This window comes from Sinocyclocheilus rhinocerous, unplaced genomic scaffold (assembly GCF_001515625.1).
Source record: "Sinocyclocheilus rhinocerous isolate Xijiao unplaced genomic scaffold, SAMN03320098_v1.1 scaffold1764, whole genome shotgun sequence".
Lineage (NCBI taxonomy): Eukaryota > Metazoa > Chordata > Actinopteri > Cypriniformes > Cyprinidae > Sinocyclocheilus > Sinocyclocheilus rhinocerous.
This window is the reverse complement of record NW_015642520.1, coordinates 403,828-417,389: the sequence shown is the minus strand read 5'-3', so window position 1 is coordinate 417,389 and position 13,562 is coordinate 403,828. Positions and strand designations below refer to the sequence as shown.

General features: G+C 37.1%; 2 protein-coding genes across 3 annotated transcripts in view; one reads left to right on the top strand and one right to left on the bottom strand.

Annotated features, from left to right (window-relative positions):
- The window catches only part of LOC107755979 (ectodysplasin-A receptor-associated adapter protein-like), an 11,704-nt gene extending 7,106 nt beyond the window's left edge, over positions 1–4,598 (top strand). For both annotated transcript variants that reach the window (XM_016572943.1, XM_016572942.1), the window contains exons 5-6: positions 888–939; positions 2,833–4,598. In XM_016572943.1, the coding sequence (XP_016428429.1) occupies positions 888–939; positions 2,833–3,209 (429 nt within the window). In that variant the 3' untranslated portion in view covers positions 3,210–4,598. The remainder of the gene's footprint in view (positions 1–887; positions 940–2,832) is intronic.
- A 222-nt stretch (positions 4,599–4,820) lies between these two features.
- LOC107755976 (neuroblast differentiation-associated protein AHNAK-like) lies at positions 4,821–11,042 on the bottom strand. The gene is made up of 5 exons (XM_016572939.1): positions 10,971–11,042; positions 9,059–9,119; positions 8,605–8,716; positions 8,355–8,488; positions 4,821–8,265 (listed from the first exon to the last, which is right to left on the bottom strand). The coding sequence occupies exons 2-5, from the start codon at positions 9,062–9,064 to the stop codon at positions 5,155–5,157; spliced, it is 3,363 nt and encodes a 1,120-aa protein (XP_016428425.1). The 5' UTR covers positions 9,065–9,119; positions 10,971–11,042; the 3' UTR covers positions 4,821–5,154.
- Between the last annotated feature and the right edge of the window lie 2,520 nt (positions 11,043–13,562).

Below are 13,562 nucleotides of genomic sequence, written 5' to 3'. Positions count from 1 at the left end.
TCGACATAAAATCAAATGTTTCCGTATTCGCGATGTATTTGAATGGCAAATTATTATTTATGTAGCCTACTTCAGTCGCGTTCCAATATCCACGTAAAACAAAATGTTTTGCATAACATCACGGCGGTACTGTGATAATACTTAATGGCACAGATTTTACTACATATTTAAACTGAGCAGTGTTTTTTTTTTCCATATGTTTGACTGACTGTATTTTATTATGATAATGAACATACTGTGTGCGCACATGCGGCACGGGCGCAATCACTTGATTTTTCTCCTTCTAACAGTGGAAACAACTACTCCTTTTAGTCCTAAAGATAATCATAGCCTAGCTTTATTATGTTTTTCTCCGCTCGCAGAAGCGCTGCATGTGCGTGATGTGATGCATGTGAATCCTCATGTTCTGTTTTTTGCTGCTTTTTGCACATGTAAAATTAATCCCCGGGAAACAAATGTTAGTATTTTTAACGGGTCACAGACACGTATCCTTTCTAATTTAATTTAATTCTAATTTAAAATAATCTTGTCGGTTAACGGTTAATAATCGGTTAACGAGCGTCGGTTGTCGGTTAGGAAAAATAACCGAAATGAACATCCCTAATTTAAAGAGACATGCACCGAAACGGCTCGCTGTGAACAGAGCTGTATTTGACAAGGTAAAATGGTGTTGTTTTACACAACCATTGAGGAACCAAAGTATTTTGCAGATATTTCATGAAGACCCTAAAGAATCATACCAACTTGTGGAAAATGGGCATCTGATGTCCCCTTTAATGTATTTGTGCAGTGTGTAATACTTGAGTCTTCTTTGTTGAATCTTTAACTTCAATTATACATGGGCCTTATCATCTCTCTCTCTCTCTCTCTCTCTCTTTATCACCCAGCCTGTGGAAAATGACAGTAGTGAATTTATTCCATCATCTTCAGTATCATCAGGTATGTGTAAATAGTAGAATACTACCATTCCTACTGTACACAACTGTCACCACAAATTGGACACAGTGTTATCAGAATGGGGCAAATGAGCATATGGTAATAATACACTGTACATTGCTAACAATAAATCTACAGTTTTAAAAAGTTTTAGAATTCTATAATTTTTCTAACTGAAATCGTACATCAAAATTATACACAACAGAAAATATTATATCATGTCATTTATGTATATATATTAGGGCTGGGTAAAAAATATCGACATCTCGATTTTAATCGATTCTCATTTTTTTCTCAACAATATCGATTCTTAAATCCCAAGAATCGATTAGTGTAGCCTGTTTTCAGTTAATGGATGGAACGTTGAAGGGCACTTCCCATCCAATATATGGCAATAAGCATTGTGCTTTGGTACTTTTAATATGAAACACATCTCAGATTTCAAATTCTGTCCATTGTATTGCAGTATTCAAACAATAAATGTCGTTTTGGCGCTGTTTAATGTGGAGTGACAGATCGCTGTAGCGCCTCAGTTCAACGGACGCGGCAGCGCGAGGCGCACGTGAACTGATCGTCTCCTCCACATTAATACCAGTTTCAGCACAAAATAATCATGACTAAATATCCAAATGTAAGCTAAAAAAAAGAGTACAACTTTACAATCCGTATCCTGTCTCATGTAATCGCTCAATCAGTGTTTCAGCCGCGCAAAGACGTCAATATAACAGCTTGTAAACAAAGTGAATTTATGTTTGAATAAATCCATCAAGTTTTTATGACAGCCACCATTATGTTTATATAAAAAAAAAATTTGAAGTAGAAATATTATGTAATTGTAACTTTATTATCTTAAAAACTTCATTAAGTGTAATTTTAACAAATCAGTCAATTTTAACCTCCAATATTATAATAATGTAGTACCAACTGACTCGTGTATATTTTACAGCATTAGTTGAGAGATTTTTTTTCCTTGAGAAAATTTGGCATGTACTGTACCTGATATATATCCAAAATAATCATTTCATTCAGGAACAAAGCAAGTGACTGGTGATTTTACGAATAAGTAATTTAATCATTTGCTTCTTTCTCTTCTGATGTTGCTTGACTATGTTATAAATATAAAAAACAAGAACTCATACAAGCAGACATCACATCAGTGGCACATAGTGAGAAAATGGACATGTGGCGTGAGAACAGTGTCAGCTGCGTGAGGGTTGGCAGCACTAGATATGACTGACAGTGATAACTGTAGAAACGGACGGAACACAACATCTGACAAGCCGATGTCAAAATAGACCTGTGCATTAAGTGAAGCAGTGTAAATGCCGAGCAACAAACCTACAACAGCAACAAGTCTGTGTTGGCCAAATACATTTATCAGCTTCTAGTTAAAGATAAAAAAGTAAAGCACTCTTTTTCATGTGTCCTTTTTAAAGAAATGTTGAAAAAAATAGTTTTTAAGTTAAATCTAAAAATATTTGAAGGTATTTAATGCATTATTATTTAATTATTATAGCATTAACAATTAATTTATTTCATTTGTAGTTAACTAGGTCAAAAATAGTTAATAGTTATTAACCCTTCTAGACTGTTGGGGTCTGGGTTTATTTAATGACTTAAGACTTTGTGACTTTCTGCGCTTGCTATACTTCGTACTTCAGTCCTACTGGTTGTAATGGTAATTTCATTTAATTTTCATTTTAAAAGTGTCCATCAGGTGACAGAAAGGGTTTAAAATAAGTGTTTTAAAATAAAATACGCTCCATAGGCAAACCCCCTTAGAGGGTTAAGAAGCGTTTGTAAATTGGGTTTTGGAGTGCTATTGTTACTGTTTGCATTCATTTTTGAGATATCCTGATTTTATGCAATGTCTGCTTTTCTTTCCCCACTCTCTAGACTTCGGTAAAGAACATAAGCCCTGTAAGGAGTGTTTATGTTCCGCCCCTCCACCCAAAATCAGTGACCTGATGAACGACGAAGACCTTCTGTACACTCTAAGGCTGAAGCTGGATCCGACTCACTGCACTGTCAAAAACTGGAAGAACTTTGCAAGCCGCTGGGGAATGAGCTATGACGAGCTCACGCTTCTAGAGCAGCGCACACACGGTCCCACCTACCACAGTCCCACTCAAGAGTTCCTCCTGCGCTACAACCAGAAACCTGTCACGGAGCTCACCGAACTCTGCCAGCTCTACCAGCGCATTGATGTGCTTCGATTGCTCCAGAGGTGGATGGAGAACGACTGGCCCTCACGCTGGCAGCAGGCTCATTAGCTGGGACTTAACAATAACTGGACCTCAAAGGAGAAACGTGTTCGTAGTAACTGAAATTCATGACTGCAGGAATGGACAGCAGGTCAGAACACACATTACTGAACAGTGGTGGTACAAAGACAGTGTTTACAAGGTAGTACACTGGATGTAGTTAAATTTTTTTTGTTAACCTTTGGCTGATTTCATCAGTCCAAATGTCACAGACTGGTTAGCTGTATTAGTTATGTGACAAAAGGGTGAATAGCAAATAGGCTATATGCAGCAGCACGCCAGCACTTCAGGAGAAAACGGAAAGGCCGCTCAGGTGTGACTACTCATTTAGATTCTGCCTGGAAATTCTCTGTGGTTCCAGTAATACAGCATTTAATTTATTTTGAATACAAACAGTCATCTGCTGGCAGTGTGCCACTGTTGGTAGTCTTATGAAGTTTCCTTAAATTAGTAACATATATGATGTTGAGTCACTGAGCTCAATATCTAAATGAGTTTTAAGACGACTTTTGCAGACTTTATACACTGAAATTCATTCTGCTTATGTTCTATAAAAGAGGATCGTTGTGCGGGGTCTGTTTGTGAAGTGACCAGTTAAAAATGCAAAATTTGAATTTGAGCATGTAAAACATTGTAGTATATATCAAAATTCCCATTGCACTGCTCACTGAGCACTTGAATTTAATATCATGTTTGGTATGAATGGCACTTAATTTTTTTTTCTTTATTTTTAGTGTTTTGAGACTTTAAGAAAGATTTAGCATGCCTCTGAGAAAGGTAAAATAGCAGTATAACTGCAGAGAACAATTCATCTGAAAGTTGACTGGACTTGCTTAATCATTCTGAGACGTTTTAAATGTAACTATTGAAAATATTAGTTTCAAAAATGCAGAGTGCGACTGTTTCAAAATGTATGGCCAAATGTAAATTACAATGCAGGTAGTAGGGTAGAATGTGACAAAATTACCTCTTCTAAACAAGACTCTTTTAAAAAGTGTTTGGTGTTGTGCCATGTACTCTACCTAGCTTTTTATTTCCTGTGTCTAAACATTAAAGCCTGTTTGTGTGCATCAGGTTTCTCTGTTTAAAAATAAAACCTTTATATGTACAGTATTTGAAGATTTGTTATAATTACCATTATAGTGTAAATACAAAATATTTTTTTCATCAGCAATACATTATGAACTATTGGCATCGCTTGAATGTCAGTGGTGAATAACTAGCCTAAATAAATAATTGTAGATGATTTACTGCTGCACTGCATCTGTTTTTCACTGTTATCCTTTGAGGATCTTAAAAAAAAAAAAAAAAAAATTTAAGGCATGCAGTATAACGGTCTGACATAATCAAACCGGGAGTGAGTGTTAAAATGAATTATCCATGCAAAGTTCATATCAAATTTTATTAAAGTATTTTGAGAGATTAGTGCCCTTGCAAATATAGGTACACATGCTTCATGTAACACACAAAGACACACATGTGATATTTTATAGATGTAAAATTTGGACTTTATTTTTTATGTTATTTTTTCCAATTTGCAATACTGACATATATATATATATATATATGTCAGTATATATATATATATATATATGTATATAACTGGAATGGAAATAAGTGTAACCAAAAGACTATATATTAGATAATATTACATAAAACAGTGACAAAATAGACAGAATTACATATTCATCATATTTTCCTTCATGTTTTGAGAAGATACAATCATTGCACATTTAAAGAGAACTTTATACAATTATATATATATAAAACTGAATATAAAAAAAATTACATCTCTGTCAAATTCTGTAATGCTTCTCTGTCAATACTCTACCCATTTTAAAAGTAAACAGTTGGAGGTGTATTAATTTTTTTTTACATATTGTTCTACATATGTATTAACTATATGCAGTGGGTATGGAACTATACTAACAAGGCTCCTGGTTTTATTTAAAGTTTAATCTGTTGGCAAACCAAGCATGTTGTTCAAGCTGAGGGTAATGTTGGCGTCATCTTCGTTGCTAGTTGTATCAATTACTGGGTAGGCCTTTTCAGCATCAGGCTTTGTGACTTTAAACGTTCCTCTATTCACTTTTGTAGGGCTGCCTGGTTCTGAAGATATGCCGAAATCTGGGCTTGTAGTACGTGCATTAGACAACCTCAGCCTTTCCCGGATATCTACAGTAGCTGTCTGTCCACTGACCCCGGCAGATGGAGAAGAAGCTTTAAGATTTGTTTTGACTGACGAGACCGAGACAACCGCGTCAGTAGTTGTTTTTGTAGGGTCAGTACTGAGGTCAACCGTTCCAGTGAGTTCTTGTAAGATACTGTCAATGTTGCTGTCAGGTAGGGGGTGAGGCTTGAACAATGGTATATTTTTGGGGAGTTTAATTTCTCCAGTGGTACCATTTACTTCTGGTGCTTTAATGTTTATATCCCCATCCCTTGATTCAGTAGACTTTCGCCATTTGAATGGCCATTTTACCCTATGCTTGGAGCCCTCAACTTCAGAGTTGATGCTTGGAACATCTACATCAACCCCAGCATTTGGTAGACTCACGTCAACATCAGGAGTACCAACCCTAGGAGCAGATAAGTTCAGATCTGGTCTACTTACATCAGCAGCAATGTCGACATCAGGAGATTTGACTTTTGGACCAGAAAAGTTCAACTTTTTGATGGTTGGGAATTTCAGCTTTCCTTTGGGAGCACTGATGTCAACGTCTGCTGTGGGAACATCTAAATCAACCCCAGCATTTGGTAGACTCACGTCAACATCAGGAGTACCAACCCCAGGTGCAGATAGGTTCAGATCTGGTCCATGTACATCAGCGGCAATGTCAACATCAGGAGATTTGACTTTTGGACCAGACAAGTTAAACGTTTTGAGTGTTGGGAATTTCAGCTTTCCTTTGGGAGCACTGATGTCAACATCTGCTTTGGGAAGGTTTATATCAGCATCTGGCACTTTGACATCTGCATCAACTGTTGGAGCTGAGAGGCTGAGATCAGGAGCTTCTGTATTTAAGTCAATCTCAGGTGTCTTCACTTTTGGACCAGAAAGGTCAACTTTTGGTTTCTTAAATGTAATCAGTTTCAGCTTTCCAGACGGAGCCTCTAAGTTTGGGGACTTGATATCTACATTGGGAACGCTGACCTCAGCTTTTGGTAAAGTTGCATTTACATCAGGCGCACTGATCTCAGCTTTGGGAAGATTTAGGTCAACACTAGGTGCATTTAATTCTCCTTTGAGTTTGGGAACTGAGAGATCTAGATCTGCGTTAGCATCCAGCTCAGGCCCTTTAACTTTTGGCCCAGACAAATTCAGTTTTGGCAAATTGAAATGTGGCAACTTCATTTTTCCAGATGGCGCATTAATGTCAACATCTGGGACTTTAAGGGTAGCATCAGGTCCTTCAAGCTCTGCTTTTGGCAAGTCTAGGTCTACATCTGGGGTGGAGAGTTTGAGATTTGGTGACTTTAAATTTCCCCCAATGTTTGCAGTTGGAGCATTCAAGTTGGCTTTAGGCAAACCAATGTCTAAAGAGGGAGCAGAAATGTCACCTTCAAATTTAGGTGTGGAAACAATAAGATTGGGTGCTTTAACATCTACATTAGGTCCTTTGAGTTCTGCTGTGGGGATGTTCACATCTACATCAGGTGCATCTAGATTTGGGGTTTTAACCCGAGGTCCAGAAAGACCAAATTTAGGCATCTTAAAGTGAGGTAGCTTGGCTTTGCCAGAGGGGGCATCAATGTCTACTTTAGGAGCATTTATGTCAATGTCTGGGACTTCAAGGTCTACATTTGGACTTTTGACATTAGCATCTGGCAAGTTCAGATCCACGTCTGGAGCACTAAATTTGCCATCCACTTTGGGTGCTGAAAGACTGAGATCTGGAGCTTTCAGATTCGGTCCATCTAATTCAGCTTTTGGCAGATTAATATCTACCCCAGGAGCTGACATGTCCAAGTCTGGTGCTTGTACCCCTGCATTTAGATTTGGAGTTTTCAGCTTTGATTTATGTAAGTTTAGCTTTGGCATTTTAAGAGTGGGGAACTTGTGCTTTGCAGACGGAGCATTAATGTCTACATCAGGTGCTTTTACATCAACATCAGCCCTTGGTAAATTGACATCTGCATTTGGGATGCTGATATCCCCATCTATCTTTGGTGCTGAAAGACTTAAATCAGGTGTTGAGACATTGGCATCTAAGCCAACCTCTGGTGCTTTAACCTTCTGCCCAAATGTGGGTTTCTTAAATGTTAACCATTTTATCTTGCCAGAGGGAGCATTTATATTGACATCAGGAGTTTTAATGTCTACATCTGGAGCTTCAAGATTGGCTCTTGGCAGATCAATGTCAACATTTGGTGCACTAACATCTGCATTTAATTTTGGGGCAGAAAGATTTGCATCAACACTCGCCTCTGGTACTTTCACTTTTGTAGTTTTTGCTTTCTTTAATTTAGGAAATTTAATCTTGCCAGAGGGAGCTTCAATATTAGCTTTTGGTGTTTTGATGTCCAGGTTTGGACCACTGAGCTCAGTTTTTGGCAAGGTCATGTCTACTATAGGGGTGCCAATTTCTCCATTAATCTTTGGGGCTGACAGATTCAGATCAGGGGTTTTTAGGTCAGCATTTATGTCTGGGGCAGTTAAATTCACATCACCATCAATCCTTGGTTTTTTAGCGTGTAGACTGAAGGTGGGCATTTTGAACTTGGGTGTTTTGGTCTTCAGTTCAGGCTTGTCCACATTAACAGAAACATCTGGGGTATTAAGAGTAGGGGTAGAGACACTGACATCAGGTGCTTCTAATGTACCATCCAGACCTGCTCCATTGAGATTTGGTGCAGACATGCCAAAAGTTGGTTGTTTGAACCCTCGGTGGCTGAAGTTAGGTGTGGCATCCTTTAGCTCAATCTGTGGCATTTTTGCATTTACAGCTGGGGTTGAAATGCCACCCTTAAGGCTTGGGGCATTTATCTGTCCTTTTAGCCCATTAACCTGAACGCCTGGTGCTTGAAGTCTTGCCTCACTGTTTAATCGGAGATCACCAAGAGACTAAAGAGAAAGATGAGATGAAGACATCGTGAGACCTATTTAGTCTCTATTTTTGCTTTTTACTTTCTTTAATTCACAAGGTTGCTTACCAGTCCTGCTTTCAGATCCTTTGCTGTCTTAAATTCAAGGTTCTTGTCATAGGGCTCGAGAATTCTGATCAGGTTTAGCACTTCATCTTTACTGAGGTGGTCCAGATGAATGGTTGCAGCAACAAGCTGATCATCTGTAAGAGACAAAAAGAGAGGATAAGGACAAGGTATGTTACAGAATCCATTATTATCATTAAGTTTGCGTGTTGTATGATTGAGGCATCATATAGGATACATGTGAGTTCTTTACCTTCCTTCAGATTAATTGCTGGATTCGTGATTCGTGTGACGACGACCCCTCCTTTTTCTGTGTCCTCCAAAGTTACACTCTCTGAGAGGGCATGAATCTTTGTTTCTCCATTCTGCACATGAACAAGGTGACTTACTACCATACATTAGTGTTTTGTTAATAATCTCATAAATGCATAATATTATTTGCGAAAGTAAAAATTATGTACTATGCCATGGCAAGGTTGTAATCAGAAGTATAATGAATGTGTGAAATGCAATTAAAGGCGCTGTAAATTATTGTTAGCCTTGTTGAAACCTCCAGCAGACCTAACCATTGAGTCAGACATGACCTGTCTTCTGATTGGCTAAACAAATCTGACTACGTCTGTCAGGTATTAGGAATATTTTCTGTGCCAATTCTGTTAAAAAATGACTAAATCTTTAAATTGTTATTTTGGTGAGAGGGTACCAACCATCATGTCTTCACTTCTTTAAATGCAACTGACATGTCATGAATACCGGTTTTCAGGAAACCTGTCAAAACAAAAAGCAACAAAACTTGAAGTAACCGTTATCATTACATTTAGGACTGTATTATGTGGATATTCATTTGAGTTATTTTTTTTTTTTTTTAAGTAGGCTATAAATTTCCAAGGGAAATGACTGATCTAAAGCCATTCAAACAAACATTTTATTTTAGTATTTTTAGGATTATACAAAGGTAGTACAATGACTAATGGTAATTTGAATTTAAGGCCAGTTTTAGACCTCAGCGCAAGAGAATCCCCTGCTGACTGAAAACAAAGCTGTTACAAGCAATCGTCATGTCATCTTTACTCCATAAAATGATCATATAAGTGCATGGGTGTGTGGTTACTTCCTTGCTTCCTTTTTAACCTCTTCCCACACTCCTTTAGACACTTGTTACATCTATATTGCATCATTTTAGTAGTCTTGTACATTGACTGGGAATAAAGCAAATCTAAGCACCACTGTATTACATGTTTTTAAAAGATGAATTGATTGATTGCATTGTTGTTGATTTTTTTAATCAATATCAATTATTTAGATATTAACTAAAAATAACAAACATTGCATGTTAAATAAGGGAAAGAGGAAGTGGCAGGGAAAAGTCAGGAACCACCTTCAGTTTGTCAAAGACAGAGATGTAATTGGCTGTAATGCAGTTAATCACATGTTCCCTAGATCTCACAGTGAGAAGTAAATAAGATAGGAAGACATTATTCCATGCTGCAAACCACATTGTTTAGAACAAAATATAAACAAATGATGCTTTATGATGCTCCCTTTTAAGGTCTGCAATCTTGCGATCAATCACATGGGCTGTGGCTTTATGACATTATGACATCTTTATTCTCTCACTAAGGTTTGAGCTAACATTTCATAGGCCAGCAGAGATTTTTATTATTATAATTTTTTTAACAAAAGAATTGCAGAAAACGTGCATATGTGCAAAGTACAGCCTCTACATGCCCAATGCTTTTTTTAATAATAAGAATAATAAATTATTTATAACGCACTTTATATACAAGCAGAATTCAGAAATGTTAGGAATTTTAACTTTTAACATGGTATTCTGTCTCTGTAACAGATTGTGTATGTGTGGTTTGTGTCAGGAATGTTTTAGGAATGGATGGACTGTGGAGAATGAGGAGAACCAGTTTGTTCAGATGAAAGAAAGATGAGGAGATAAATACAAGGTCACTCTGTATCTCTCCTGCCTTTTTTTCCCCCCTAAATGTCTGTCTTCCATTTTTCTCCGTTTTGTCTCTCTAAAGCACATTATTCAGACTGCGATTAGAACAGTCAAATGGTCTTGACGATGTAGTTAAGATTTCATGGTCAAGATTCGAACAATATAATTACTCAGCTCAGTAAAACCTTGTTTAATCAGCAGCGGGAATCATTTATTGTTTCAGCTTCACCCACCACCACAACAGCTTCCCAAAGACTTGCTTCTATTGCTATCATAAGTTGTAAGTTATTCCTAATTTTTATAGCCTGCACATGATGCATGATGATGAATTAGTGCTGAAAGTTTCAGCTTAACAAAAGATCAAAATATTTCTCCTGTTCACTACTAGTATTAATATCTGAAACCTCAATAGACTCACATTTTAACAACAATCAGAGCACAGTCCACACCAAACACTAATATTCAATGAGATATTAAAGGAGCTGCTTAAACAACAGAACAGTCTACTTTAGGCCTGATTTGACATGACAAACCTCTATATTTTGCAAGTAACTGAATTTATCAGTTCTCATCAGATGAAGATGCAGGATGATAAATTGCACTATGATGTTCTTTCTGATTCTGTATGATCTATATAAGCACTGGACAGTGGAAAGTGAGTCACTTACCCAATGTCGTTCATGAGAGTGTATCTGTAGCCACTGATGTTGATACCTCTAAACTCCAGGTGGATATGACTGTCATCCTCTCTGTCATGAGGTTTCTGTCAGATAAATGCATGTGAAGCAACCAAACAGGTTCTACAGCACCAGCATGACAATCAAACACACATAGCAACACTCACCGAAACTACAGATACAGAGAGTAAGTTTGAAAGTGATTGTAAATTTACATGTAAATCTGTGGCATGATGCAGTTACATGTTGGTGTCATATATTTTAAATTCATTATGATTTTTTTTTATTATTTGCGTCGCAGAAAGCTTCTGTTCAGAATTGCCAAAGCAACTGCGATTCAATCAGCCCCAAAAACTGTTCGAAATCCAGAATGGAAAAAACATCATAAAATTATCATATTTGAACTATGGTGAGCTAAATTATGTTTTAGTCAAGTACGTGGCCAAATATTTAACATTTGTGGGGAACAAAGGTAAAATGTTGTGGAACCATGTCCCCATTAATGTCTATGGTAGCTAGGATTCAGTCATATCCTTAGAAACAACAGCATAGAAACATCCCATGAGAAAAACTAAAGTGTGTTTTGTCAACAGTGAAATATTGCAAGACTGTTGTGTTTGCAAGGGTTTGGCCTTACAGTCTTGTGCCACACACCCTTAAGTTCTTTCTGAAATGCATATGAATGCATAGCACTACAGAAAGGTTTCAGCTGGTTGTGTTTTGATAGTTTCAATAGAGGGATAGTTCATCCAGAAATTAAAAAAAATCTGACCTTATTCTGTATAACATAAGAAGATACAGTATTTTGAAAAACCTTCAATCAACACTGGACTGTGTGACTTTCATTGTATGGGCAAAAAAGTAGACACATTCTTCGGAATATATTCTTTTGTGTTCCACACAAAGTCACGCAGGTTTGGAACGATATGAGGGTGAGTAAATGATGACAGAATTTTTGGGTGAACTATCCATTCAACGTTAATGCAACACCCACAAACCCAGACTGAAATGTATTTCGGAAGTGCTTGTTCATATTTCTCAGCATACTGAGGCATATTCAATCAAATTAGCCCACGAGCGTCCAACAGGAAACTGCTGTTTGGTTGAGTAATACTGAAAGTTTGAGAAAGATGCCTAATGAAACAAACCATGAAGTCATCAAGGTGTTAATGCAATGCGTTTGTTGTTTCCAGTCTGCCATACAATAAAGACTTTATTGTAAGAGTTTTTGTTTTATTTCATGAACGGTAGTACAGCCACATTTCATAGTAAGTAATCATAGTAAGTTTCATAATAAGTGATCTATTTAGCATGCTTTGAAAAGTAATACTATTAGTCACCCACCTTGCAACCTTAAGCTCTCGGCAGCAAAAATGGAGCCCAATCTTAACCACTATTCATGCCGAAAATAGCCACTAGAAGAGACAGGTCTAATGTCAATGTAAACGAGTAACCACTCATTTTCATACACGAGTTTCACAATTTGAGTTGAATTACTGAAATAAATTAACTTTTCCACGACATTCTAATTTATTGAGATGCACCTGTACAGGGTTTGTTGGTATTTATTCACAGAGAGAATGAGATTTAACTCCATGGACTCTAAACGGTGCTGCAATTGTGAATGTTTACAGTTCAGTACAAAGGTAAAAGTTTATGAACCGAATGAGATTTTATATTTTGAATGCACTCACTACATGGTAATTTGAACAGATTTGGTTGCAGTACACTCTTAAAAATAAAGGTGCTTTACGATGCCGTAGAAGAACCCTTTTGTCTAAATGGTTACATAAAGAACCTTTAACATCTGAAGAACCTTTCTGTTCTGTAAGATTACAAAAATCTGTAAGATTACAAAAAGGTAAGAAAGACTGAATGGTTCTTTGTGAAACCAAAAATGGTTCTTCTATGGCATCGCTTGAAGAACCTTTTGAAGCACCTTTATTTTTAAGAGTGTAAGTCAGCAAGTGATGTCTGGTTATTTAACAGTATATCAGTGATTGTTAAATGTTTTCTCCAAAAAATAAACCATCACACACATTTAAAAATCCACCCAGTGAAATGTAGTTTGAAGAAGTTTCATTTTTCAAGATTTCAAGTAGTCAAAAGTGCATTTAACTGAAAAATCACCCATTTATGACCCTCATCTTAGCCGATTTCACTGTGTACTTAGCAAAGCTCCTATTGACTGCACTGTCATGAAATCCACAGATGTATTACTGAACCTCAAAAGAAAGTGTTTGAGAGAGGAAAGCACCTTGTGTGCTTAGCGTAGGCTAATGCATGAAGGCTGACTGGCATTGAGCTTGTGCACATGTTGTGGCAAGAGCAGTACTTTCGCCTTAAGGGAGAGACTTTGGAGTTGAGTCTTTGACTTGTATTTATTTGTGTTACATCTAAGTATCAGCGTCTGGGCATCAGGTATGAACTTGTCTCCTTCATTGTATCTCTGTAATGAAATACAGTCACCAGCAACTGGGAAACAAATGCTCTCCTCTAGCCGTAAACATGTTACGGCCTCGCCATTAATTAAGTAAGAACATCATAGTGGTGGAAGCAAAAACACAGGAATGAAAGTTGCTT